The sequence below is a fragment of the Hyla sarda genome, chromosome 2 (genome assembly GCF_029499605.1).
Source record: "Hyla sarda isolate aHylSar1 chromosome 2, aHylSar1.hap1, whole genome shotgun sequence".
Classification (NCBI taxonomy): domain Eukaryota; kingdom Metazoa; phylum Chordata; class Amphibia; order Anura; family Hylidae; genus Hyla; species Hyla sarda.
Window position 1 is genome coordinate 208,367,644 of NC_079190.1, and position 27,018 is coordinate 208,394,661.

At 43.1% G+C, this 27,018-nt stretch overlaps 1 protein-coding gene across 4 annotated transcripts in view; it reads right to left on the minus strand.

The window, feature by feature from the left end:
• Positions 1–2,813: 2,813 nt before the first annotated feature.
• Positions 2,814–27,018, minus strand: part of TFG (trafficking from ER to golgi regulator) — a 36,777-nt gene continuing 12,572 nt past the window's right edge. For 2 of the 4 annotated variants that reach the window (XM_056556246.1, XM_056556245.1), the window contains exons 2-8: positions 23,192–23,401; positions 17,064–17,147; positions 7,386–7,532; positions 7,130–7,297; positions 5,205–5,339; positions 3,769–3,867; positions 2,814–3,619 (exon numbers count right to left, since the gene is read on the minus strand). In XM_056556246.1, the coding sequence (XP_056412221.1) occupies positions 3,246–3,619; positions 3,769–3,867; positions 5,205–5,339; positions 7,130–7,297; positions 7,386–7,532; positions 17,064–17,147; positions 23,192–23,375 (1,191 nt within the window). In that variant the 5' untranslated portion in view covers positions 23,376–23,401 and the 3' untranslated portion in view covers positions 2,814–3,245. Of the gene's footprint in view, positions 3,620–3,768; positions 3,868–5,204; positions 5,340–7,129; positions 7,298–7,385; positions 7,533–17,063; positions 17,148–23,191; positions 23,402–25,910; positions 25,953–27,018 lie in introns of those variants that run through there. The other 2 variants (XM_056556243.1, XM_056556242.1) reach the window with 2 other exon arrangements.

A 27,018-nucleotide genomic window follows, 5' to 3' on the forward strand; every position in this document is an offset into this window, starting at 1 on the left:
CGTGAAATATCTAAATGTTTTCATACCTCGTCCAAGGCATTGAACTATTTCACTCTTTTCGGCAGCCAAGAGATCCCTTTGCTTGAAAATGGTGCTCTGCTTAATAATGTGGAACAACCACCTTTAGTAGTTTTTCCTTAAATTGGGCTCACCTGGCAATCTAATCATCACTGGTGTCCGCGATTGTTTTCAGTGATCAAAAAAGCCCTGAAACACAATGCCATCCAAGAGTTAAACTGAAAAACTAAATATTTAATCTTTGTGACAAATATAATTTGCAGTATAAATTTGAAACAGGTTGTAGATGCCCTAGTCCGTACTGACCACAGCATTTATAGGATTGACTCGAGAGAGGGGCTCCCCCTGTCCCCCACTGGGACCCTGCGATGAGATGGCAGCCTCCTCTCTGCCAAGTACAAAAGCCTGTAAAGTTTAACCACAGGCTGGGTCTCACAGGCAAACTGTCAGTGTAATACAGACAGTGACACTATACTGCCATAAAGAGAAAAAAAAACTGCATTGGGTATCGCCATAATTGGTCTAACCAACGGGACACAGATGACGTTAAAAAAAAAAAAAAAAAATTTAAATAAAAATTTTAAAACACAAACCAATGCTTGTATCAACAAAAAATGATCTATCCATCAAAAAAAAACAACTCAATCTTAGAATTTGCTTCGATCAGTAAAAGCTATTACCACATAAAAGATGTCAGATAAAAAAAAAAAAAAATGGGCCCGGTCATTAATGGCAAAACGACGTCAAAGGGTTAAAAGAAAGGCGGAAAAAAAAGAAATGGCATTTCACTGAAAGCCAGTAGGGGGGACTGGTAATGCGCACAATATAATTTAACAGCCGTTTGAGAAAATTGGCAGGTGCCCATCTTCAGAAAATACGTTTTTATTTTTTTTTATTTGTGTTTGGGAAAAGTATAAATTTGTCCAGAAATCACAGGCAGTGAATGGATTAAAAAAAAAAAATGTGTAATGTGTGTGACACGAAACCCAGCAACCTATGCTGATCAGCTGTTTGGCTGCAGCTTCTCCTCCACCTTATTTCTGGTTTTTCTGATTGTTCCCTTTGATAGCCTTATTAGATGGGGGGGGGGCTTTAAATACAATAATTACCTGTATTGAACCTCCACTTTTGAAAGTGTTTACAAATGTAAACTTGGGAAGTGCAGAATACAGTGGGGATCAAAAGTTTAGGCACCTCAGTTAAAATTTGTATTAATGTACATAAAGAAGCCAAGGAAAGATGGAAAAATCTCCAAAAGGAATCAAATTTCAGATTAGACATTCTTAGAAATAAAATCAAACTTATGTTGACATATTATATGATTTACACTTTCAAAATAACAGAAAACAAATAATGGCATCTGCAAAAGTTTGGGCACCCTGCAGAGTTATCATCTTGTACTGCCCCCTTTGGCAAGTATCACAGCTTGTAAACGCTTTTTGTAGCCAGCCAAGAGTCTTTCTATTCTTGTTTGAGGTATCTTTGCCCATTCTTCCTTACAAAAGTCTTCCAGTTCTTTGAGATTTCTGGGCTGTCTGTCACGCACTGATCTTTTAAGGTCTATCCACAGATTTTCAATTATGTTGAGGTCAGCAGATTGTGAAGGCCATGGCAAAACCTTCAGTTTACGCCTCTTGATGTAATCCCCCCGTGGATTTCAAGGTGTGTTTAGGATCATTATCCATTTGTAGAAGCCATCCTCTCTTTAACTTCAGCTTTTTCACAGATGGCATCAAGTTAGCATCCAAAACTTGCTGAAATTTTATTGAATCCATGTTCCCTGTGCCACTGTCTGCAATACAACCCCAAAGCATGATTGATCCACCCCCATGCTTAAAAGTTGGACTGAGGTTCTTTTCATTAAATTCTGTTCCCCTTCTTCTCCAAACGTACCTTTGCTCATTTCGGCCAAAAAGTTAAATTTTCACCTCATCTGTTCATAGAACTTGTTTCCAAAATGCATCAGGCTTGTATATATGTTCATTTGCAAAGCTCAAACGCTTATTTTTGTGGTGAGGACATAGAAGAGGTTTTCTTCTGATGACTCTTCCATGAAGACCATATTTGTACAAGTATCTCTTTATAGTGGAATAGTGTACCACAACTCCAGTGTCTGCCAGATCTTTCTGGAGGGATTGTGCAGTCAAACGTGGGTATTGAATTGTTTTTCTCACAATCCTGCGAGCTGTTCTGTCTGATATTTTTCTTTGTCTTCCAGATATTGCTTTAACTTCCACTGTTCCTTATGACTTCCATTTCTTAAATTACATTCCGAACAGAGGATTTGATCATCTGAAAATGTTTTGCCATCTTCTTATAGCCTTCTCCAGCTTTGTGAGTGTCAAATATTTTCAGTTTCAGATTTCTAGACAACTGCTTAGAAGAACCCATGGTGCTGATTGTTGGGGCAAGGTCAGATGAGTCTGGGCATTTAAAACCTTTGAGATTGACATCACCTGGTCTTCCCAGATCATGATTGAGAACAATCAATGACACTGGCAGGTCTCAGCTTTGCAAAGGGGGCAGTGCATGCTATAATTTATGCAGGGTGCCATTCTTTTGTTTTCTGTTATTTTGAAAGTGTAAATGATGGAAATAAAATCTAACTTTTGTTGACATATTATAAGAATGTCTAATCTGTAATTTGATGCCTTTTGGAGATTTGTCCATCTTTCCTTGGCTTCTTTATGCACATTAATACAAATTTTTACCTGGGGTGCCCAAACTTTTGATCCCCACTGTATGTCACGATTCCATGGATCCAGACACCAAGACTCCAATAACAGGTACACAACTTCCAATAAGGACACAGTTTATTTAGACGCCACCAAAGATTAAACGAGTTGAACATTTTATTATTAGGTATTAGTGTATTAGAATGTGTACATAATGCCTAGTATATAACTCAGAAGAGCTCTATAGGAACACATCAGATCATTAAAAACAAGCCAAATAAGTGGGGGTTTAATTCGCAGATTTTCAGTGTCTGACAAGGCCGACTAGTTGTTCAAACACAAGTTTTCTTATTGTGGATTTAATTTTAACTAGAGAGCAGATACAATCAAAAGCAGAAATCATTTGGTCTTCTTCAGTAAAGGGACAACACTGAAAAGCACAAAATGCTTTTCTTCTGTTGTCTGAAGCAAGATTAAAATTGAAGCATAACAGTGAAGTCTGTTGGGATGGAAACAGATCTAGCAGCCTTTGCCTTGGTAATGATTGTGCATTTATCGGTATCCAGGTCCTGGTTGGGTGTACCCTTGACCAAAATGGGGACGGTTCCGAGCATATGGGTTAGGCCCACTTGGAGGAGGAGTTACAGTACTACCTGGTGGAGGGGTAAATCCTGGCCTAGGTTGATAGCTCCCTGGTTGGCTTGGTGCCATTCCAGGCTGTGAAGCAGGGGGGACATTATAGTTAGCAGGTTGGGATGCTTGTGTAGTGTAGGTTTGTGGTGCGTAAGAGCCAGCTGGGTACTGTTGAGGAGCCTGGGCTGGTAGTTGCTGTGGCTGGCCTTGAAAGCTAGTGGCAGGAGCCTGAGCAGCTTGTTGACTGTAACTTGGGAACTGCTGAGCTGCTTGGGGAGTTTGTTGATTATAACCTGGAACATATAAACACACATGTAAGGTTTGGAATCATAATGCATGACATTAATGTAGTTGATCCTCAGCACATAGTACATCTTATGAGAGCAGTGAAATAAAGTTTACTGTCTACTGTTACTAGTGTGACATGGATTAAATGTCTTACCGGGATACTGCATGCCATACGGCTGCTGGGGCTGAGCTTGAGGCTGGCCTTGCGCTGCTGGATACCCAGGCTGTTGTGGATACTGCTGATATATTTGTCCTATAAAAGGAAAATGTATTTTAGATTGTTAGTGTGCCTAGGAAAATGCAGCCGACAACATACACAAAGCAGTGGAGCTGTACCCATGAGGTTGGATTCACAGCTACATTCTGCACGGAGAGAAAAATAAAGGTTCTGCACCACAGAAGAAAATTAGGTGAAAATTCACAATCCATTGTTTTAGCTTTCTTGGAAAAAGCAACAAATAATAAAGATAGAGATGAAAATAGCATGCACTGTGCTGGGGACATCTGGAATAAAATCCTAAGAAATAGTCTCTTTAGAATGGGAAACGTGTGAAATTATTTCCAAAATACTTCAGCACATACAGTCTCCTATCCATGGGCTAAAGTATGATTAGAAAAGTCTACACATTTACAATGCTCTAAAATGTTCCAAATGAGAGCAGACTACAATGCGTGCTACCCATATAAATACTGGCTGGCGACAAGAAGGATCAGTCACATTAGTGCTGCCAAGAAAGACGCCAACATAAACCAGAGACAAGGTGTTATACTCTGTATGTAAAGTATAATCTGTAAACATTTTCCAGACATTTCTTTTAATTGTAAGGGAAAGAAAGCCATGACCTCTTACTTTACAGCAGACAGATATTTGTGTCAGGACATGAAGTGCTGAACTCTTCTGATCACTTGGCCGATGCCATTTCTGTTAATTTACTGATATCCATACAGTAGTAGTTCCATAGATGCCAATGTATGGGTAAGAGGAAACAAATCCATGCAGCATCCAAGAGAGACAGAACTGTAGCCACATTAATGTCAGAGCCCTGGAGATCACTTTACTGTGAATACTCAATGTCCTCTATTTATCTGAGCTAATCAGAAAAGAGTCTCCCCCGAGAAATATAAGACAGGCGTGTTCCTGTTACTAAGCACAAAATGCGCTTTGCACAAAAAAAAAAACATGTTCTTAAAGCAGAAAAACAAAGAATTACCAGGAACTGTTCTCCGCCAAGATAGGTTATCTGATTCATTTTGGCTTTGAAAGCGCTGGCTTCAAGTGAATGCCAATACCAATATTCCTGAAAAACATTCTGAAAACCACTACATGCAAGGGGAACCTCCGCAAGGTAATACACATAGCCTGCCTGGGATAAGGGAGAGGGCACAATATGATCCCTCATTGCTGGTGGCAGATGTTTGTAACAAGCAGTACATGTACTGCAGGCTGTGTCCATTTGCATTCAACAGGAAAAAATAAAAAAAAATTGTTGGATAGACGACAAAATAAAAAGGTCTACACCATAATTTTACTACAAGATGCTAAAGGCATAGCATTAAAGAGGAAGGTACATGTTAAATACATAAGCTGACCTTCAATCTGACCTGTCTGCTGAGCTCCTGGGTATTGCTGTTGTGGTTGTTGGACTCCAGGGGGATGAGCTGAGGAGGAAGAGGCAATACTATCTGGTGTGCTGGAACGTTCCTCTACCGGAGCACTGGGTGGGCCTAAACACAAGAGATAAGTCTTAATGTAGTTAGATCAAAATACTCACACGTAAAGACCCTTTCATTCTGCATTATACACTTTTTTAGGAGGACCAATCATATGAAACACAAACGCAGTAAAATCACTGTCCGGGTATTTCTCTGTTAAAATCGTAACACACATGGGCAGCTGTTGAACAGAGTCTTAATCATGAGCAATTTTTAAGGCGTTCTCGCAAACATACAAACTGTAGACAATACGTGGTACAAATCTTTTTTAAACACCACTGAGCTTCCAATGAAGTATTTATTTTAGCATTTTCAAAAATAATGAACATACATAAAATAAGGCACACACTCCAGAGGCTCCAGGAAGCGGCCCTGTCATAGTGAACAAGGGATATCACAGTAAGTGGAATCAATAACATGCAGGGTAGAAGGCACCAGCTCACAAACCACCCACCGGGCGAGAAGGGATGGAAACCCAGTAACGCCTGGAGTGAAATTGGCCCGACGGTGCCAAGAAAAAAAATACATTCACACGCCACACACACCCACACACACACACACACACACGCCCCAGCACTCCCCCCCCCCCCCCACCCACCCACCCACTACAAGAGCAACAACTGTGTCAAATCAGACCGACCCAGAGAGTCACACCATATCAAATTTCTTTGGGCATTTGCGACTTAACTGCATCACCTGAAACGCGAATGCGCTTTAAAAGGAGTATTCCAGGATCTCTTTTTATTTGACTATGCTACAGGGACTGTAAAGTTAGTGAAGTTCATAATATAGTGTCTGTACCTGTGTGTGACGGTTTTCTCACTATTCTTCTGTGATTTTCACCCCAATACTTATTTTTATCAGCATACATAATGACTGTTGTCATTTTTCCCAGGTTGCAATGTGGCCGAGACCTGACTCCCTAGTCAGCTGATGACAGGGAGCCTGTCTGCTTCAATGAGTGGAGGGATCGCTTGGTGGGAGAGAGATCAATCTGCAACTAATGCAAAAGCTGTAGGCACCCTGATTGAAAACCACAGGTCTTTTGAATGTATGCAGCTCATTTATATTTCAATGGCTGATGTGTGGGAGGTAGGAAAATGGAATTCTGGGATTTGTAGTCAAAGAAGGAAATTCAAACAGGAAATACCAGTTCACAAAAAGCTAGCCACAGTGTTATGGTAATCTCTCAACATAGCCATTTAGCCCCAAGACAAGCACAGATCCTTCCTAAGCATGTCCATTACTGTCTGCCAGGGATGTACTAAAATCCCCTTATGGTGGATAACCCCTTTACCTTCTCCAGGGTATAGTAAAGGCGCAGAACAAACCTGGACTGAATCAGCATATCCCTAGTACTGACCACAGTAGAGTAGTACGACCTCTCCACCTCCCTCCACTGGTCGTGAGATAAATCAGGGATGTCCTCCACCTACCAAAGGCCAACTCAAAGGGACAAGGCCCCAAAGTCTGTAAAAGTGCATACGCTTGGGTGAGGGGTTTGGAGAGGTCCGTGCTAACAAGGAGAAGCTCCACCTTAGAAAAGGCAGGAGTAACCCTCAGGGAGCAAAACAGCACCAAAACTGCATGCCTGAGCTGGAGGTAGCGGAAGAAGGTACTCCCAGGGATGCGATATCAGTTTCACAAAACTTCTGACATTACCTACATGACATGAAAGTAATCCTCAAGAAAAGCATGGGAAACACTGCTTCTAACAGCATCTTCTCTCCTACTGTGCAAGGCTGGCAAAGTAAACAGCTTTAGCAAAACTTCAAAGGAGTACATTACATCTTAAGACCCACCAGTGACTTGGTCCTCTGTTAGTCCAAAGGCTGACATGACATTTTTGTTGATTTCCTCTGGATTCTTCAGTGGATCAAAAGCAGACATGCTGGCAGCCATAACCTGGTTGGATGGCTTGACTGAGGAGTCTGGGGCAGCCGGTTTCTCTTCTCGACCCTCTACAGTTTCTGTTTTATGAAAGCAACAAGAGAACGTAAGCATCATACAATAATTATTAATATCTGGCAGGCAAAATAAGTTGAAAGTATTTATTACCTGCATCTTGTATGCTGCTTGGCATCCCATGTTCAGCAGGTGGCTCTAGACAGTCCAACAGACGATTGACTTTATTGCGTAATTCTATCAACTCCCGACGAAGATATTTTACCTGACTGGACTCTAGAGGGCGAGGCTGTCCATTCACTAAAAACAAAAGAACATTGAGTACTAAAAGCCTTAGGCAAATTCTTAGAACAAAATGTTAATGCACATGTAGAAGTACAGAACTCTTGTAGTCAAGTTGCCCATAATCATTTCCTACATCCACTTTATCGCCACAAGTTCGTGAACTTTATGGGCAGTGGTTTTTGTTTTTTACTGTATTAACTTTGTATATCAGGAGAAATATTTTAGTTTTCCAAAAGCTTGTTAAGCAGATCGGAAACATGATAACTAACAAGACAAAAAGCAATGAATTAGAAAAAACAATATAGAAGTGGCACACATCTGAGCTAGGAGGAGTTCTTTCATAAAGGGACAACTACAACTGCCACAAAAAATTGCAAAAGGGCTTTAAAATGCGTTTAAAGGTAATGGCTCCTGGGGAAAATGATAGCGTGTGATGTGTCAGAAAGATTGGTGTTTGTTTTGGATTACACTAGGGCTGAAACAAATAATCGATTATAAAAATAGTTGTCAACTTTTCATAATCTATTAAATTCGTTGGTCGGTTAGTTGGTCAGACAATTTCTAAAGTATCACTATGTATATATTAGGGATCGACAGATATTGATTTTTTTTTATGGCCAATACCGATAAGCTGTGGACTTTCCGGCAGATAACTTATTCCGGTATAAGTTATCGGCTATTTCGCCACTCTTAAACCCCCCCAGCCCTACAGATCAATGATTTAAAACGGGCGCTTTAAATCCATGAACTGCAGCGGCTTTTTCGGGGACAGAGAGACCGCTGCTGCCGCCACCCGCTTCTCTCCCCCTGCCAGTCCTGAGCTTAACCACTGCCGCTGCCCCATTGCCTCCCCCATCCCCGGTTTTATAATTACCTGTTCCCGGGGTCCACGCCACTGCCGCCCCCCCCCCCCCCCCCCCCCCGCTGCCCAGAGACCGCCGCCGCCCGCTTATCTCCCCCTGCCCGTCCTGAGTTTAACCACTGCTGCTGCCCCATCCCCGATTTTATATCCCGGGGCCCGCGCTTCTTCTGGCTCCCGTCCTGAGCTGTCACTGTGTGCACTGACTGTGACGTCACGTTGAGGACGTCACTCGTCATTGCGCAGCGCACAGCAGGAGCCACAAGTAGCGCAGACCCCGGGCAAAGGTAATTATAAAAGCAGGGATGGGGGGGGGGGGGGGGCAATGAGGCAGCGGCGGCAGTGTGGTGGTGGTGGGGGCATTATTATGCCCAAATATGCCCAAAATCGTGATTATCGTCCGATAATATCGGCCAAACCGATAATCGGTCGATCCCTAGTATATATGAAACTGTGGTCCTCAGCAGCCTGTTTAGTGAAGAGGGGGTTCAGGACACACCATCTTCTGCTTCTTGGAGCTATGGCGAGTCCCCAGTTGTCAGGCTCTGTGCTAAAAGCCAGAGAGAAGATGCAGGAAGTGGAAGATTACGCGTGCTAGCCCCCTCTGTACTAAATAGCCTGCTGGGAGCACGTAGGATGGACAACCAGGGAATGTGCTACCCCTCCTATCTGGCGACAGGTAGAAACAGGAAGGGGGGGGGGGGGTAAAGCCCTTACAAGGAAAAAAAATTTAAGAAAATTATATTTAAAATAATTATTATACATTAAGCATTTAAATATAATAAAAAGCTCCTCCTCTCAGCCCCTGCAAAGCTCAGCATCTAGTTGACCCCACAAATTCTCTCAACACAAAATGTATCCCTTACCTAAAACACACAGGAGAACTTATCTAACTCACAAATTAGCTTCATTTCCACTATGGTTATTTTTATCCAATTAGCCGAAACAATCAGCCAACTTATCGATTATGAAAATAGCCATTAGTCGCAGCTCTAGATTACACTGTATAAAGGTTACAATACACATTAGATAGGTTGAGAAGAGAGCAATAGTCTGCTGATCATGTCATATTGGCCTGTACAGTCATTTAGATTGGCCATACATGATCAATGACAAGCAATATTACTGGGAACACTGTGAGAACATTATTTCCCAAAAGGTCATTCATAGATGATAATCTGCATGGCTGTCGGACAAAAATTTCTAACACAGCCAACTTCTTTTCAGATATTAAGATATTAATCTGTCATTGGTCGGCAAAAACAATTCTTTATTGTTAAACTTCACCCGATGATCAATCATTTTGGTTGAACTTGTTTATGTTCAGGAAACATGGAAGGAAATAAATTCACATATTCACATCTTAGGAATGGTGGCAGATGTGCTTTAATGAGACTGACAGGAAGATCACCTGCACTAACCTGGCTTATAGTGAGGGTGACCCTGTTTCTAAGGATTCTTACCTCATCTAAATCTGTCCAACCATTCAGTAGATATGAGCAAAATATGTAAGTGATGTTGCAGAAACTAGCATAGGGGTATTACTATTGCTTTATCATTGCTAACTCATCTATTCTATGGTATCGCCCCCATTGCTAGTTTCTGCACATTAGTATAAATACATTTTGTAAATATCTTTTGAATGTCTGGACAGATTTGGATGAGTTAAGAATCATTAGAAAGCAGGTCACCTACACTATAATCCTCTACATTCAGGGTAGTGTGGGTGATCTTCCCAACAGTCTCCCTTTAATGTGCTTATAACTGCTCACAGCCCATAGATTTATAATGGAGCCGTCCATCGAAGCTGGGGAGTGACACACTTATGTGCACGCTTCTCCCCTTGTTCTCCTGAATGGTCAGGTCTTAAACACGGAGACCCTGACCGATCAAAACTTTTGACATGTCTTAAGTTTTGATCGTTTTAGGTTAGGTCAGGAATACCTCCAGTTTAAAAAAAAAAAAAAAAAAAAGTACACTATTAGGACATTTTTCTAACCTAGACTGAATGTTTCTACTACAGGGTGGGCCATTTCTATGGCTACACCTTAATAAAATGGGAATGGTTGGTGATATTAAAGGAGATGTCCCACGGAGAAAAATTGTACAGGTTTAGGTGCATAAATGAAAGTTATATAAGTTTGTAAATCACTTACATCACCCATCCTGCATGGAAATTATGTTTTCAGCGATTCTTTTGTCAGTCAGGAAGCTCAGCAGTTACAGTTTCTGGTGACTTTCGACCCCCCATTCACCTCCGTTATACTGGGGGCCGTGACGCAACACATTCCCACAATACCCCACGCAGCCTTCAGTTCGGCTGCCCGCCCCGTGCACGGCCTCTGCCCGCCCCATCTCATAAATAATCATTTACCCCCCTCCCCTCCTACGTGGTTGGCTGAGCAGCTATGAATATGTAATAGCTGCTTCAGCCAATTAGAGCAGCCCCTGCGCACACTTTCACTTTCATTCTTATCCCACGGCAGGTTAGAGCAGGAACTGGCAGTGTTCTGCCCTGCCTCAGTCAAAAAAAAACCTGTAATCACCCTCATTTGTGCCCTGTATTTGTCCCCCTGCACTCTCCCCTGTCCAGTTTAGCTCTGTGTCCTCCCGGCAGCACTATATTACCGAGGACTCAGCGCTGATTGGAACAAGAATACAGACTTCTATAGCCCAGGAGCGCACTCCCCTGCATCTGGGCTATAGAAGTATATGTCCCTGCTTTGATCAGCGCTGAAGCAGCAGTCATATAGTGCTACAGGTCAGGAGAGGGCATGAGATATATATCTTTTCTAAAGAGTTGAAAATAAATCGTGTGTGCAGAGGCAGGCCCCCCCCCCCCCCCCTGCTTGTAGTACCATTTTTTTGCAAACCAGTGTGCCTTCAGCTGTCCGGGCATGCTGGGAGTTGTAGTTTTGCAACAGCTGGGGGCACCCTGGTTGGGAAACACTGTTCTAGGCTATATAAAGTATTTCCCCCTAGGCCAGTGTTTCCCAACCAGTGTGCCTCCTGCTGTTGCAAAATTACAACTCCCAGCATGCACAGACAGCCTTCAGCTGTCCGGGCATGCTGGGAGTTGTAGTTTTGCAACAGCTGGAGGCATCCTGGTTGGGAAACACTGTTCTAGGCTATATAAAGCATTTTCCGATGCTTCTAGGCCAGTGTTCCCCAACCAGTGTGCCTCCTGCTGTTGCAAAACTACAACTCCCTGCATGCACAGACAGCCTTTGGCTGTCCGGGCATGCTGGGAGTTGTAGTTTTGCAACAGCTGGAGGCACACTGGTTGGGAAACCCTAGCACATTTGGAGGGTGCAAAAGAGAAATGTTGTATCATTCTTACTGTAATTAAAAAATAAGACATCCCCTAAAAATAAGCCATAGTGGTAGATGTGTTTTATTGAAAGTAATGAATAGGGACCCCCCTACTCATCTGCCCCAGGTACCTCAGGGATGTCACCATGTCATGAAGCGGTGGCGTCCTTATATGCCCGTGTTTTTTCCAAACCAGTGTGCCTCCAGCTGTTGAAATACTACAACTCCCAGCATGCCCGGACAGCTGAAGGCTGTCCGGGCATGCTGGGAGTTGTAGTTTTGAAACAGCTGAAGGCACACTGGTTGGGAAACACTGGCATATAAGGAGGGTGCAAAAGAGAAATGTGTATATATATATATATATATAAACACACACATGCACATACAGACACACATGTGTAAGTGTGTGTGTGTGTGTGTGTGTGTGTGTGTATATGCACATGCAGACATACACATGTGCAAATGTATGCATGTGTATAATTATATATATATATATATATATATATATATATATATATATATATATATATATATATATATAGATATACACAAACATACATGGGTTAATATATATTTGTTTTCTTTGTATTGCATGTTTCACTTGTGCACATTGATTTACCATGATGGGGCTTTCTTCCTCCGACACTAGTGATGAAAGCTAGATAAGCAAACTGCTTACATAGCTGGATCACTAGCCGGGGAACACGTGCATGAGTGGGGATTGGATGACGCAGGCTGCCACCTGTGCTGGGGAAGCTAGGGGGATAGCAGAACGGGGGAGGGTGGGGAGAAGAGAAATGTGTGGGTGTTATTACATTAATGAGGGGGTGGAGAAGTAAGGCAGTGTAGGCTGGGCTGGAGCCCTGCTAGGAACGAAAGGAACTGTGGGAACCCATGTGCAGACCGGAAGACAGAGAGGTACATGAAGCAGGAAGTAACGGAGTTTCAGCTGAGATTGCGGGCGAACGGAATGGGCAATTTGGACGGGGACCAGGTCATTATGAAGGTAAGAACATGTACTTTAATATGAGCTTTTTTTGTTTTTTAAATTGGGGCATGGGATTTCTTCTTTAACTTCCTGTTTGCGGCACATTAGTATATGTGAGGGGGGGGAAACTTTTCAAGATGGTTGGTGACCATGGCGGCCATTTTGAAGTTGACCATTTTGAATCCAACTTTTGTTTTTTCAATAGGAAGAGGGTCATGTGACACATCAAACTTATTGGGAATTTCACAAGAAAAACAATGATGTTCTTGGTTTTAACGTAACTTTATTCTTTCATGAGTTATTTACAAGTTTCTGACCACTTATAAAATGTGTTCAATGTGCTGCCCATTGTGTTGGATTGTCAATGCAACCCTCTTCTCCCACTCTTCACACACTGATAGCAACACCGCAGGAGAAATGCTAGCACAGGCTTCCAGTATCCGTCCTTTCAGGTGCTGCACATCTCGTATCTTCACAGCATAGACAATTGCCTTCAGATGACCCCAAAGATAAAAGTCTAAGGGGGTCAGATCAGGAGACCTTGGGGGCCATTCAACTGGCCCACGACGACCAATCCACTTTCCAGGAAACTGTTCATGTAGGAATACTCGGACCTGACAACCATAATGTGGTGGTGCACCATCTGGCTGGAAAAACTCAGGGAACGTGCCAGCTTCAGTGCATAAAGAGGGAAACACATCATCATGTAGCAATTTGGCATATCCAGTGGCCTTGAGGTTTCCATTGATGAAGAATGGCCCCACTATCTTTTTACCCCATATACCACACCATCCCATCAATTTTTGTGTTCCAACAGTCTTGGAGGGATCTATCCAATGTGGGTTGGTGTCAGACCAATAGCGGTGGTTTTGTTTGTTAACTTCACCATTCACATAAAAGTTTGCCTCATCACTGAACAAAATCTTCTGCGTAAACTGAGGGTCCTGTTCCAATTTTTGTTTTGCCCATTCTGCAGCACCTGAAACTACGGATACTGGAAGCCTGTGCTAGCATTTCTCCTGCAGTGTTGCTATCAGTGTGTGAAGAGTGGGAGAAGAGGGTTGCATTGACAATCCAACACAATGGGCAGCACATTGAACACATTTTATAAGTGGTCAGAAACTTGTAAATAACTCATGAAATAATAAAGTTATGTTAAAACCAAGCACATCATTGTTTTTCTTGTGAAATTCCCAATAAGTTTGGGAATGACCCTCTTCCTATTGAAAAAACAAAAGTTGGATTCAAAATGGCCAACTTCAAAATGGCCACCACCCATCTTGAAAAGTTTCCCCCCTCACATATATTAATGTGCCACAAACGAAGTTAATATCACCAACAATTCCCATTTTATTAAGGTGTATCCATATAAATGGCCCACCCTGTAGAATACGTCCTGCTTTTGGTTGCCGTGCAGGAGTCGGTATCGTGATCCCACAACACAAAGATAGTAGCCTAACAACCAGGGCAAAATACTGTTTAGTAAAGATAATTCCAACTAGAGAGACAACCAGGCAAATTCAGGAGATATGTGATTTAGCAAAGGATATAGGGGGTAAGAATCTAGATACAGTCTAGGAATATGTGTGGTGCTACACGAGAATAGCGACTCAAACGATAAATGGTATAATTGGTATGCTGACAATAGTTATTTTGTACTTAAAGCAGATCTCCACTTTCACAAGTAAAATAAATTTTAGTGCAGAACTTTGCAATCTAGTCTAAAACCCATTCATAAGTAATTTTGACATGTTCTGGAGGCTGCTCTTTACTAGATAGTGGAACAAGAAGAAAATCAGAGCACACACCTGAAGGTCCTGCTGCAGCACTTTATTCATCGTTCATGGAACGAACAGATCTTGCAGTACCCCGTATCACGAGCAGAACCGAGCCAGCAGGAGCGCGCACCTGGTCATTGGGTAGGCGTGAAACAGCGGCTGTCGTCCGGGTGCACGGTCCTGCTGGCTCGGTTCTGCTCGTGATACGGGGTACTGCAAGATCTATGTTCTTTCCATGAACGATGAATAAAGTGCTGCAGCAGGACCTTCAGGTGTGTGCTCTGATTTTCTTCTTGTTCCACTATCTAGTAAAGAGCAGCCTCCAGAACAGACAGTCCGCAGCCAATGTCAAAAGTCCCCATGAATGTTTTAGACTAGATTGCAAAGTTCTGCACTAAAATTAATTTTACTTGTGAAAGTGGAGATCTGCTTTAAGTACAAAATAACTATTGTCAGCATACCAAATCAGGTCTCCCTGTCATGGATGACCATTGTAACTTATGTGTTTCCATGGTTCAATTATAAAGAAAGCAAAGAGTTTTATATGCCTCATTGTTCAGCATGAAGCTGACAAGATGTTGTATGAATATTTCAGCAAAGGCATCTGGATGATATAATTAGACAACGTGATGCCAAGAGAGAACAACTGTAATGTGGAGCAGAAAGAACTGAGGCAATGCGAAAAAAATGTGCACAAAGACAATCCACAACATAAAATGTGTTTGTCAGAAAGGGATCTCAGACAATTCAGTACGGAGCATTAAAGGGCATCTGGATGTCATGCAGGGGAGTCCTACAACTCAGGATGCCCCCACATGAGCCAGAGCAGTGCCCCCTGCTGTCAGTCTCAGTACATCTGTGTGTCACATAGCTGGCCATTTGTCAGAAATTCTTCATTATGGACAGGCAGGCATGGCTGGACCCGTGCAACTATCTGATACATGGACAGCTGAGCCTGCCACCCACAGGTTCTTTTTAAAAAGGGGTTGTCCCCATACTGCATGTGTGAAGGCCAGATCCTCCATCGTTTCTAGGCCTATGTCCTAACATAAGATGGAAATACCCCTTGAACATTTCTCTAAAGAGGAATCTCATCCGTCGATGTAGAAAGGCAGTTACTTTTTGTACATTTCCAGCTTGTAACCAGATTTGTAGTCTTAGCTCTGGAGATTTGTGACCATAAGTGACTGTAAACCTAGGTCTAAATGGTATGTGGGAACTGTGCACATCTTGAGCTTTTATTCAGAGGTGGAAAAAAAAAATGTATTTATGCATTTGTCACGAAACAAAATACATAAAAGGGATCCCTTGTGTACAATGTGTTGAACTGTATTTTAACAATGTGCTAGATGTCTACTTTCAGAAAATTATGAAAAATGTGCTTGCTTTATAATTTTGTAGTTAGTTTTATTTGTACACGTCAAAACTGTAAAAAAAAAAAAAAAAAAAAAAAAAAAAACAACTTAGAAGTTAAGGATTAAATTCACATATGACACATGCAATCGTATGAGAGCCCTGTTAAACAGAACAGATGTCTAATGCATCTAAACAGAGGGTTTGAAATGGAAAATCCCACATACGTACAGTGTGAGCCACATTCCACAAAGCAGAAAATCTCATTCTCTAACCCAGTGTTTCCCAACCAGGGTGCCTCCAGCTGTTGCAAAACTACGACTCCCAGCATGGTCGGACAGCCAAAGGCTGTCAGAGCATGCTGGGAGTTGTAGTTTTGCAACTGCTGGAGGGACCCTGGTTGGGAAACACTGCTAACCTCACATGTGTGCTTGAGCAGGATATGGGAAATGACCAGCTAATGAATCTAACTAATGTGAATCTACCACCACCTAGTGGAAGATTTGTATATATCTTTCAGATATATACCTTTACATTTGTATATATACGGTATATATCTTTCAGATTTTTGTTTGTTTAAAATTTCCTAACACAAAAAAAAAAAAAATTCTGTTTACCATACATTTTTTAGAGTAAAATGAGTGATGCCATTACAAAAGTACAACTGGTCACACAAAAAAAAAAAAAAAAAAAAATAAACAAGCCCTCATATGGGTCTGTGAATGGAAATATAAGAGTTATGGATTTTAGAAGGCGAGGAGGAAAAAAACTAAAAAGGCAAAAATAAAAATAGTTCAATGTCCTCAAGGCTAAAATGGGCTGTTCTTAAAGGGTTAAAGGGGTACTCCGTCCCTTGACATCTTATCCCCTATCCAAAGGATAAGATTTCTTATAGCGGGGTACCGCAGCTGGGGACCCCCGCTATCTCCCTGCTGCACCTGGCATTCGTTTAGAGAGTTGGGTGCAGCGCGGAGGCTCGTGATGTCACGGCCGTGCCCCCTCAATGCAAGTCTATGGGAGGGGGTGTGAGGGCTGTCCGCAACGCCAGTCATCCAATACGGAGCGAAGTTTGGTCCGTGCACTGGATGTTTGGAGTGCTGCAGGGGGGTCCACAGCGGCGGGACCCCTGTGATCAGGCATAGATAAGATCTCTAGGGGTGGAGTACCCCTTTAAGCTGTACTGCTAAGAAGAAAAAAAAATCAATAATAAAGTTATGAGGCATAAATCATAAGTGTTGCAATAAGCCACCACCTACCAAACAGAGTCAGTTTCAATATTCTACTGCATTGTATGGCGAATGATAAATCAGAGCTGTCAAAAATAGTTATGAGGTCTCCATCTGTGGACAAAAAAATACAATATTATTATGTCAAACTTTGTGCATGTTACATATATATTAATAAGTCGGCCTGAATACGTTGTCACACAGTATTGTTAAAGCACATTGTAACAGTTTCCCATCTGGTGATTTCTTCATCTAAATGAGGAAGAATAAGGCCCTGTGTAGTGCATAGATCAGTGTTTCCCAACCAGGGGGCCTCCAGGTGTTGCAAAACTACAACTCCCAGCATGCCCGGACAGCCTTCGGCTGTCCGGGCATGCTGGGAGTTGTAGTTTTGCAACACCTGGACGCCCCCAGGTTGGGAAACACTGGCATAGATATCCCATGCTATGATATTGGAATGTTTTCTGTCTCCCAGTGCAGCATTTCATGAGTTTACTGCAATACATCCTATATTCTTGACGCACAGTCCCAAATGCTGAGCCTACGGTGGATTTGTACAGTGCACATCCTGCTGGCTCCACCTTGTGGAAATACTAGTTAGTTTACATTTCCACACTGTATGGTGATGTGGCATAATGAAATGTTGGCCTGAGCAGGATATTTGCTTACAATATTTAGTTCTAAATTAGGACTGAGAACACCTATGGCAGGCATGTAGGAAGAAAGTCATGCAATACTGCAGCAACTAAATCCTGAAGGTAAACAATAAGCTGATACAGTATTATATACAGTATTACAGAGATGGGCTCTCCATGGGCCGTTTCTCAGGCGTGGCTAGAAACCCAGTTTATAGATCAGCTCTAAAAGCTCATTTTTATGTAGACTGGCTACAAGACTCCTGGAAAATGCCCAACCCTACGACACACAGATATCAAACTCTCTAAAAGTACAGTGACCCCTCAACTTACAATGACCTCAACATACAATGGTCTTTTCTGGACCATTGTAACTTGAAACCAGACTCAACATACAATACTATGGACAGTTCAGATCTGTGAAACGTGTCAATGGCTGGAAGAACTGACCAATAAAAATGGGCATTTCACTGGTAAAACCCCTGTATTACTGAAGTGTATGCACTGACTTCCTGTTTGGTAGTGCCCCCTACAGTACAGGGAGGTATTACATGTTCTGTACTCTTTACCTGTGCCAGGATTAGCTGCTCCTTTGAACACCAAGTAAGGGCAGCTCCATTTTAATTTTTAGGACACTGCGTTTACTGTACAGGACCCTGAAGAAGATCCTGTCCTCTACATAGACAGTGATTACAGCTCCCAGCAGATCTTTATTACTTTTATATGTAAGGATTTGCTTTATCTGTATTAGTTATCTACTTATTCATATTTAATCCTCACTTTTTTCTATTTTTGGATGACATTTTGGGGGCTTCAGAACCGATTACCAGGTTTCCATAGAGTTATGGTCTCAACATACAATGGTCCTCATGGAACAGATTCATACTGTAACTTGAGGGACCACTGTATGTTAAAAGTAGGGATGCACCGAAAGGGAAATTTTGGACTGAAACAGAAAATTTAAGTTGGGCTTGGCCCAAAACAGAAAATACATTGCCCTGCCCCCTTTTTTTTTTAACATAGTTTGTTACATCTTATTATTGTTTTTTGGGATAAAATCAGCAAGTTTTGTGTTTGGGATCTTTTTGCATTGACGCCGTTCACAGTGCAGGATCAGAAACATAATTTAAATGTAATGTGGTGATACCAAATATGTTTATTTTTATTATTTTTTTCATATGGAATTTGGGAAAAGGGGGGTGATTTCAACTTTTAATATGGAAGGGGTTAATGGGTGTATTTTTTTTTTTTTTTTTTTTTTTTTTACTTAACTTTTTTTTCCCTTAGGGTACTAATGTGCTCACTTGGTTAAGCCTGCTTAGCAAGGCTCAATCAAATGAAGAGCCACGGACCCCAGGGATGCAGAGGTAAGCCGTCCGGCTACCTCCACAGTGGATCGCCCCCTGGCAATGGCGTTGCGGGGGGGGACGATCCATCCCACTGGATCACCAGGGAGCATTTACATGTCCCTTTAGACGCCACTGTCAACATTGACTGCGGTTATCTAAAGGGTTAATAGTCGCCTGCGGCAATCGCCGAATACCGGCTATTAGCGGCGGCCCTCAGCTACAAGAATTAGCAGGGGCCTGCGGGATATGGTCGGGACATGGCATCTCCCGTGTATGACGCAGTTCCGCGTCATGTCCTCACTCAACCCATGACTTACATGTAGGTCATGGGTCGGGAAGGGGTTATAAGACCTGCCCCCCGAAATTTTCGGCACAAAATTCAATCAGCCGAAAATGCCTAAAAGGGGCATTTTCGGACAACAATTGTTGGCAGGTGAAATTTTGGTGCATCCCTAGTTAAAAATATACTTCAAACTGCAACTCTCAACAAACTATCAAATGTATCTATAGACTCCTAATCATCAAAACTCTGCAGCACATTTTTTGTTTGTATCTATTCATGTTGTTCATGTGTATGGAGCCATAGTCCATACAAGTGTCTGGATAACAGGGCTAACACTTAGGGGCAGCCTCGCTAGACATGTCTTCTCAATTGTGACATCTTAAGGGCACAGTCCCACGTAGCGTATAAGCAGCGTATTTTGCTGCGTATCTACTGCTGCATAATTTACCTTCCCATTGAGATCAATAGGTATCAAAATCCCCTGCTGAAAAATACGCTCCATATATGCTACGTGGGACAGTACCCTAAAAGTAATCCACAGCACCCCAATTCTGCGAGTTAATTCAGAGTTTTATCTGAGGAATGTAAATATAAACAGGTATGTGTGCACCATCCAGACACGTTACTCACCACCACTTCCATTTAGATATAGTTTTATAAAGGTCCAGTGTAGGACCATAAAACCAGGAGTGCGTTACCACTTTCCTTAAAAATATCACAAAAATGTAGCTCCACACTCATTAATGTCAAAATACTCTACAGATAAGATCACTTTTAATGACTGAAGACTCACATCTACAAAGATAGTGCCCCATGTTCTTTTGATTTGTACTCAAACATTCTTAAAGGAGTTCTCTAAGCTAAAAATTTTAACCCCCGCTGTGCCCGGGCTGTAAAACTATACATAACCTTTCACTTACCTGCCTACGATCCCCCGTTGTTCCCGGTCTCTTCCACTTCCTGCAGGTCGGTGACTTCACCCTGCGCTCAGCCTATCAGCGGCCGTAGCAATGTCCCGTCGCAGCCGCTGATAGGCTGAGCGCAGAGTGAAGTCACCGACCCGCAGGAAGTGGAAGAGACCGGAACGGCGATATCGGAACAACGGGGGATCGTAGGCATGTAAGTGAAAGGTTATGTATAGTTTTACAGCCCGGGAACAGCGGGGGTTAAAAGTTTTAGCTTAGAGAACTCCTTTAAAAGGAGTACTCCAGGATAACATTATAATTATTATTATTTTTTTTTTTTTTAAATCAACTGGTGCAAGAAAGTTTAAACAGATTTGTAAATTACTTCCATTAAAAAATCTTAATCCTTCCAGTATTTACCAGCTGAGTATCTGATTTTGGGATTAAACTTGCATTTGATTGCATGATTGGGGACCCAGAGCCCATACTTACAAGAGACACTGGGACTTCTCCCTTTCAAGGCACCATCTTGCAGCCAACTCAGCAGGGAGGGACACAGGAATATGTCTCATCTGAACTAAATTTGACTGACCCCACAATATTATCGTATTGCAGATGGTCACAACAAAGAATCAGAATTTCTAGGATAAATAATATTTGTATTTAATATTATCTTCCTCTAGACCTGTGTCAGATGGAAGCTAATCAGATTGGGTCTTCCAGGTCTAAGCAGGAGTCATGTATAGTTCTATGGTGTTTCCAAATAATGAAGGACCAGCAGCACCTGGGTGGGACGCTATACCCGCTTAGCTTCTGACAGACTCTGGATGGGCGAATAAGCCACATTTGCTACCACCTTCTATGGATTTTGGGTCTGTGTGCAGTCATTCCTCCTGCCTTTTTGGCATACGTGCACCAAATTTATCAATAAGGCACGCAAACTTTGAAAAATTTTGCACAAATATATATATTTTTATAATGAAGTCACCTCAGAACTTGCTGTAGGATGTCATTTTTTATTTTTTTTTTAAAGGCAAGGTAGACGTAGTATGAATTATTATTATTATTTTTTTTTTTTGAAGCGCAACTATCACGAAGAATATGCTTGTGAATCTGCACACACTGTGCACTAGGGCTTCACAAGCATATTCTAGGCATAGCTTTGGTGGTACAACAGGCTGCTTTATACTTACAGAATTAAGCTTTATATTATCAGGAGTCAGTCTTACAGTTTGGGAGGAGGAGCCCAGGGTCTGCTTCGGGCCACTACGTCTTTATGCCTACATCGCTCTATTGATTGACAGACAGGACTCGTCTGCCTGCAGCGGCCTTGTGTAGCTCTCATTCCCGCATGCCCTGGCTGTCAATCAACTGTGCGACGTAGGCAGAAAGAGGCAGGGTGGCCCAGAGAAGACCTCAGGCTCTGCCTCCTCAACTCCCGAGGGTAATATAAAGCTTAATACTGTAAGTATAAAGCAGCCTAATGTACCATTAAAGGGGTAGTCCAGTGGTGAAAAACTTATCCCCTATCCTAAGGATAGGGGATAAGTTTGAGATCGCGGGGGTCCGACCGCTGGGGCCCCCTGCGATCTCTCTGTACGGGGCCCCGGCTCTCCGCCGAGATAGCGGGTGTCGACCCCCGCACGAGGCGGCGGCCGACACGCCCCCTCAATACATCTCTATGGCAGAGCCGGAGATTGCCGAAGGCAGCGCTTCGGCTCTGCCATAGAGTTGTATTGAGGGGGCGTGTCGGCCGCCGCCTCGTGCGGAGGTCGACACGCCCCCTTCCCGCGGGCTGTCGGGGCTCCGTACAGGAGATCGCAGGGGGCCCCAGCGGTCGGACCCCCCCACGATCTGCAACTTATCCCCTATCCTTATGATAGGGGATAAGTTGCTCACCACTGAATCACCACTGGACTACTCCTTTAAAGCTATGCCTAGAATATGCTCGTGAAGCCCTAGTGCACGGTGTGTGCAGCTTCACAAGCATATTCTTTTTGAGTTTCGCTTTAAGCTTGCGCACCTTATTTTTTCGCCTTTATATCTTCCACAAGGCCCGAAAGATAAATGGATAACAAAAGTGGGCTGGGTGCGCCGGTCCCTACTCACAGAGCATGCCGATTTCTGAGCCTCTGAATGCATTCTGAGGGCCATTGTTTTGTGAGAATCCTACCAAAGAATGCACAGTTACACAATCTGCAAGTCTCCGAGGAGGTTCTCAGGCTGCGGTCCCCATTCACCATGTTGCTTTCTGGCAGCAGAGAGTGATGTTACAGTCCCTGGCTTTAAGCGCAGGATATGCAGCTTTTTGTGGGTGTGCCTTGTAGAGACTCCCTGTACAGCCCCCACCATTAGTTGGAACAGGTCGGCATTCACAGCCAGGAGTACTGGCTACATAGGGGATCCGGCTTAAGGAAGGAGACCACAGAGGCTGCAATCTACCACCCCTACAGTGTACCCTCTTTGATCCATCCCTGTAGGGACAGGCAACATTAGGGTGTTTAAACCAGTTTCTTGTCCCTGCTGCGATGAAGAAGCATCTTTCATCATGGTGCAGTCATGAAGGGGGATGCTGTGAAAACTTAAATGAGTAATCATTAAAGTTTGAATCTAGCAGCAGGGTACATGCTCAACTACTGCTCCATTCCAGATGGGGGACACAAAACCCTGTTCGCATGATAAGTAGGGGACCCACAGGTCAGACCCCCACCAGTCAGACACTTATCACCTACCTTGTAGATGGGTGATAAGTTATGGGGGGGCGCTTTACATGGAACCTGTCAGCAATGAGTTTGCTCAAAATTAACATTTATGATCACAAATTGGCTAAGGCATGTGCAGTCACTCTCCTCTGAGTTCTGGAGATACATAAAGACTAAACAATCACTTAGAAAAACAAAAACGAATACGTTTCTCAGGACAGATGACTTAGTATAGTGTGTAGTTTAATGCAGAACAATTAATCTGAACCCACGGAGAAACGTACCTTCATCTTTATACTTGATGGTGACTTCATCGTTCGTCAAGAGCTTCCCTCGAAAAACCCTCTGCATCATCAGCACCAGCTCATCATAAGTGATGTCTTCATTGTGTATGGGAATCCTGCGGATGTCTTCCCCAAGCTGAGCTTTAATGATCAGCTTACCACTCAAGTCCAGCTGTCCATTCATGGTGGACTCCGTGATGACTGAGGCAGCTACAGGAAATAAAAATAAGAGACATATTAGAATTTTTAAATAACATCACTTAAAAATATGTTTCCAAAAGAAAAAAGTATTCTGACTGTAGTAGGGCTAGCTGCTAGGGGGGTAAAATAATAAAACTTTGCACTTTAGTCAGCTTCAGTCATTCTATTTTTTTATATATATTTTTTTAATATCAATTCTTTATTTACCAAATATTACAAATCAATAACAGACTGTGAAGAACAAAACACATGCGAAGATACAGGACAATATGTTCCAAGTGGTAAACAACTGGATGAATACATGGGTGCACTGGATAATCAGTTGCTCCAATATATGGATGGTACATGCACATGTCATCTGAATTAAATTACTCTCTACTGAGCGAGAATAATAAACCAGACAAAACAAGGTAAACCTACGTAGTCCCTCTATTTACCTCTGATGTGGCGCTATCCAGCTCTGCTGATGTTCCAAACACACTGAGGGGAATGTATCAAATCATTTACACAGCTTTTTTCATCTAAATGTATCACATGAAAAGCCACAAAACATTTACATTTCATTACCATGAAGTGTTCTTTATTTAGAGCACTTTGTGTAGTGGTCACTGATTTATCACAATCTCAACCGTGCCCCATAGAACTATTGAAATGGCTTTATGCAACAATTGTATTAAAGGGGGTACTCCGCTGCTCAGCATTTGGAACAAACTGTTCCAAACGCTGGAGCTGGTGCTGGGAGCTTGTGACGTCATAGCCCCTGCCCTTCATGACGTCATGAGGGGGCTATGACATCACAAGCTCCCGACTCCAGTGTTCGGAACAGTTTGTTCCAAATGCTGAGCAGCGGAGTACCCCTTTAAGGTCCGTGCGACATTTCATACAATTGTTGCACAGCCACTACTTCTCTGCGACATTAAACCAGACTAAAGTAAAAGTTCTGCGGCGATTCATCAAAGTGCGTGCAACATTTGATAAATTTGGTGCACGTCTGCCACATCTCCGCAGACATTTCTGGATTAATAACGGCCAAAACTCACACCAGATTTCATCAATTCCACCTCACTGACTACAATGTCTACAGATCAGCAGAGCCAGGGAGGTAAATAGAGGGACTGGGGATGTCTGAAGTACAGGTTATAGTGTATTTTACACCACTAGAAGGCTGTCCATTTCTTTAATCAAAGTAGCACTTTGACATTTGACTAAAAACTCCCCTGTGAGAACATACCCTAAGGGTACATTGCCATACAAAAGATTTTCAGTTCTAGAACCACCCTACCACTTGTGAAGTCCCCCTTTAGGTCCCCACATAGGGACATACTATGGCCACAAGTCCTAGCCAGAATTGACAGTTGCTAGTTTAGCTTATCAGACCCAGAATCGGGAAGGATTTGTAGATGTAATTCATCCTGTGTGGGACCCTTAGGAAATCTCCCCAATGTCCTGTGTGTGGATTTGCTATGGATTTATTTTTTTACCTTTATTGCATCCTGCCCAATACACGGAGTGAAATTTGCAGAAAGAATTGACCTGTCACATTTGGACGGGAGGGCTTAATCTGACACTTGGGGCTGTCAATTTATTTTATTAAGCTGAAATAGGGAGAGATGTGTTGCAGCACACAAGGCCTTGGCACTTCCCACATAAGAATGGGTGACTTCTGTGCCTACTGTATACAGGACATGGGAGCCCTGAAAACCCTTGACCAGGTCAGGAGTGCAGTTGTAGCTATTACGGAGTGTCACTTAGGCCAGGCTTCGCTGCACAGTAGTAGTGAGACCTGAGGTAAATTAGGCCATCCCTGGTTCTCCATGTTGTAGCAGTACACTTATAGTGGCTCCTCCCAGCAATCAGATGGTCGCTGGCAGCCAAGACATGGGTGTAGGTGTCACTGCTGATAACCAGCATGGGAAATCACCACTATACTGATGTACAAAGTTCTCTGGATGTCCGGTTACATTCCTCTATGCAGTTAGCAGTATTTCATCCCTTGGATGGACAGGCCTTAGTTACAACATCAGTGTATAGTCCACTACATAAACATGATCTCGATAAATGTAGCCTGTGCAGCATCACATTAACCCCTTAAGGACTCTTGACGTACGCGTACGTCATGGAGAATTACGGTCCCCGCCGGGCAGGGATCGGACCGGGATGCCTGCTGAAATCATTCAGTAGGCATCCCGTGCAAACGCCCAGGGGGATCATTAGACCCCCCCCCATGTCGGCGATCGCAAGTGAATTCACACTTGCGATTTGCGCAATTCCAGGTCTATGGTGACCCAGTATATAAGGGGGATCGCGGTTGTCTAAGACACCTACGATCCCCCTGAAGGGATAGGAGTGAGGTGGCAGGGGTGCCACCCCTCCTATCCCTGCTATTGATCGCCAGAAGCGACGACCAATAGCAGATCGGGGGCAGGAGGGTTAACTTTCATTTTCCCCGTCCTGCCCACCCACAATAGGTGGGGCAGAAAGGGGAAACGACGGGGACCGGCACCGAAGATCCACTTACTGATCCAGGCGGGTGTCGGAGATTGGCGGGCGGCGATGTCGTGTGGCTGCATCCTACAGAAGCCGGTGAGTTGCCTAGCAACATCTGGAGGGTACAGTTTGAGACCATTATACAGTGGTCTAACTGTAGCCCTCCAGATGTTGCAAAACTACAACTCCCAGCATGCCCAGACAGCTGTTTGGGCATGCTGGAATATGTAGTAATAGACCAAACAGTGACCTCTAAAACTATATTCCTCCAGATCTTGCAAAACTAAAACTCCTAGCATGCCCAAACAGCTGTTTGCTGTCTGGGCATGCTGGGATTTATAGTTTTGCAACAGCTGGAGGACCACAGTTTGGAGATCACTTTGCAGTGTTCTCTAAAACTGTAGCCCTCCAGATGTTGCAAAACTGCAAATCCCAGCATGCCCAAACAGCTGTCTCGGCATGCTGGGAGTTGTAGTTGTGTACCTCCAGCAATTGCATAACTACATCTCCCAGCATGCCCTTCGGCTTTCAGTACATGCTGGGAGTTGTAGTTTTGCAACAGCTGGAGGCACACTAATTGGAAAATACTGAGTTAGGTAACAGAACTAGAGATGAGCGAACTTACAGTAAATTCGATTCATCACGAACTTCTCAGCTCGGCGGTTGCTAACTTTTCCTGCATAAATTAGTTCAGCTTTCCGGTGCTCCGGTAGGCTGGAAAAGGTGAATACAGTCCTAGGAAAGAGTCTCCTAGGACTGTATCCACCTTTTCCAGAAACCTGAAAGCTGAACTAATTTATGCAGGAAAAGTCAGCAACCGCCGAGCCGAGAAGTTTATGACGAATCGAATTTACTGTAAGTTCGCTCATCGCTAAACAGAACCTAACTGAAGGTTTTCCAACCAGTGTGCCTCCAGCTGTTGCAAAAGTACAACTCCCAGCATGCATGTCAGTACATGCTGGGAGTTGTAGTTTTGAGACAGCTGTAGGTTTGCCTGAGTACAGAAATACCCCATATGTGGGTGTAAAATGCTCTGCGGACGCACAACAAGGCTCAGGAGTGAGAGCGCACTATGTACATTTGAGGTCTAAATTGGTGATTTGCACAGGGGTGGCCGTTTTTACAGCGGTTCTGACAAA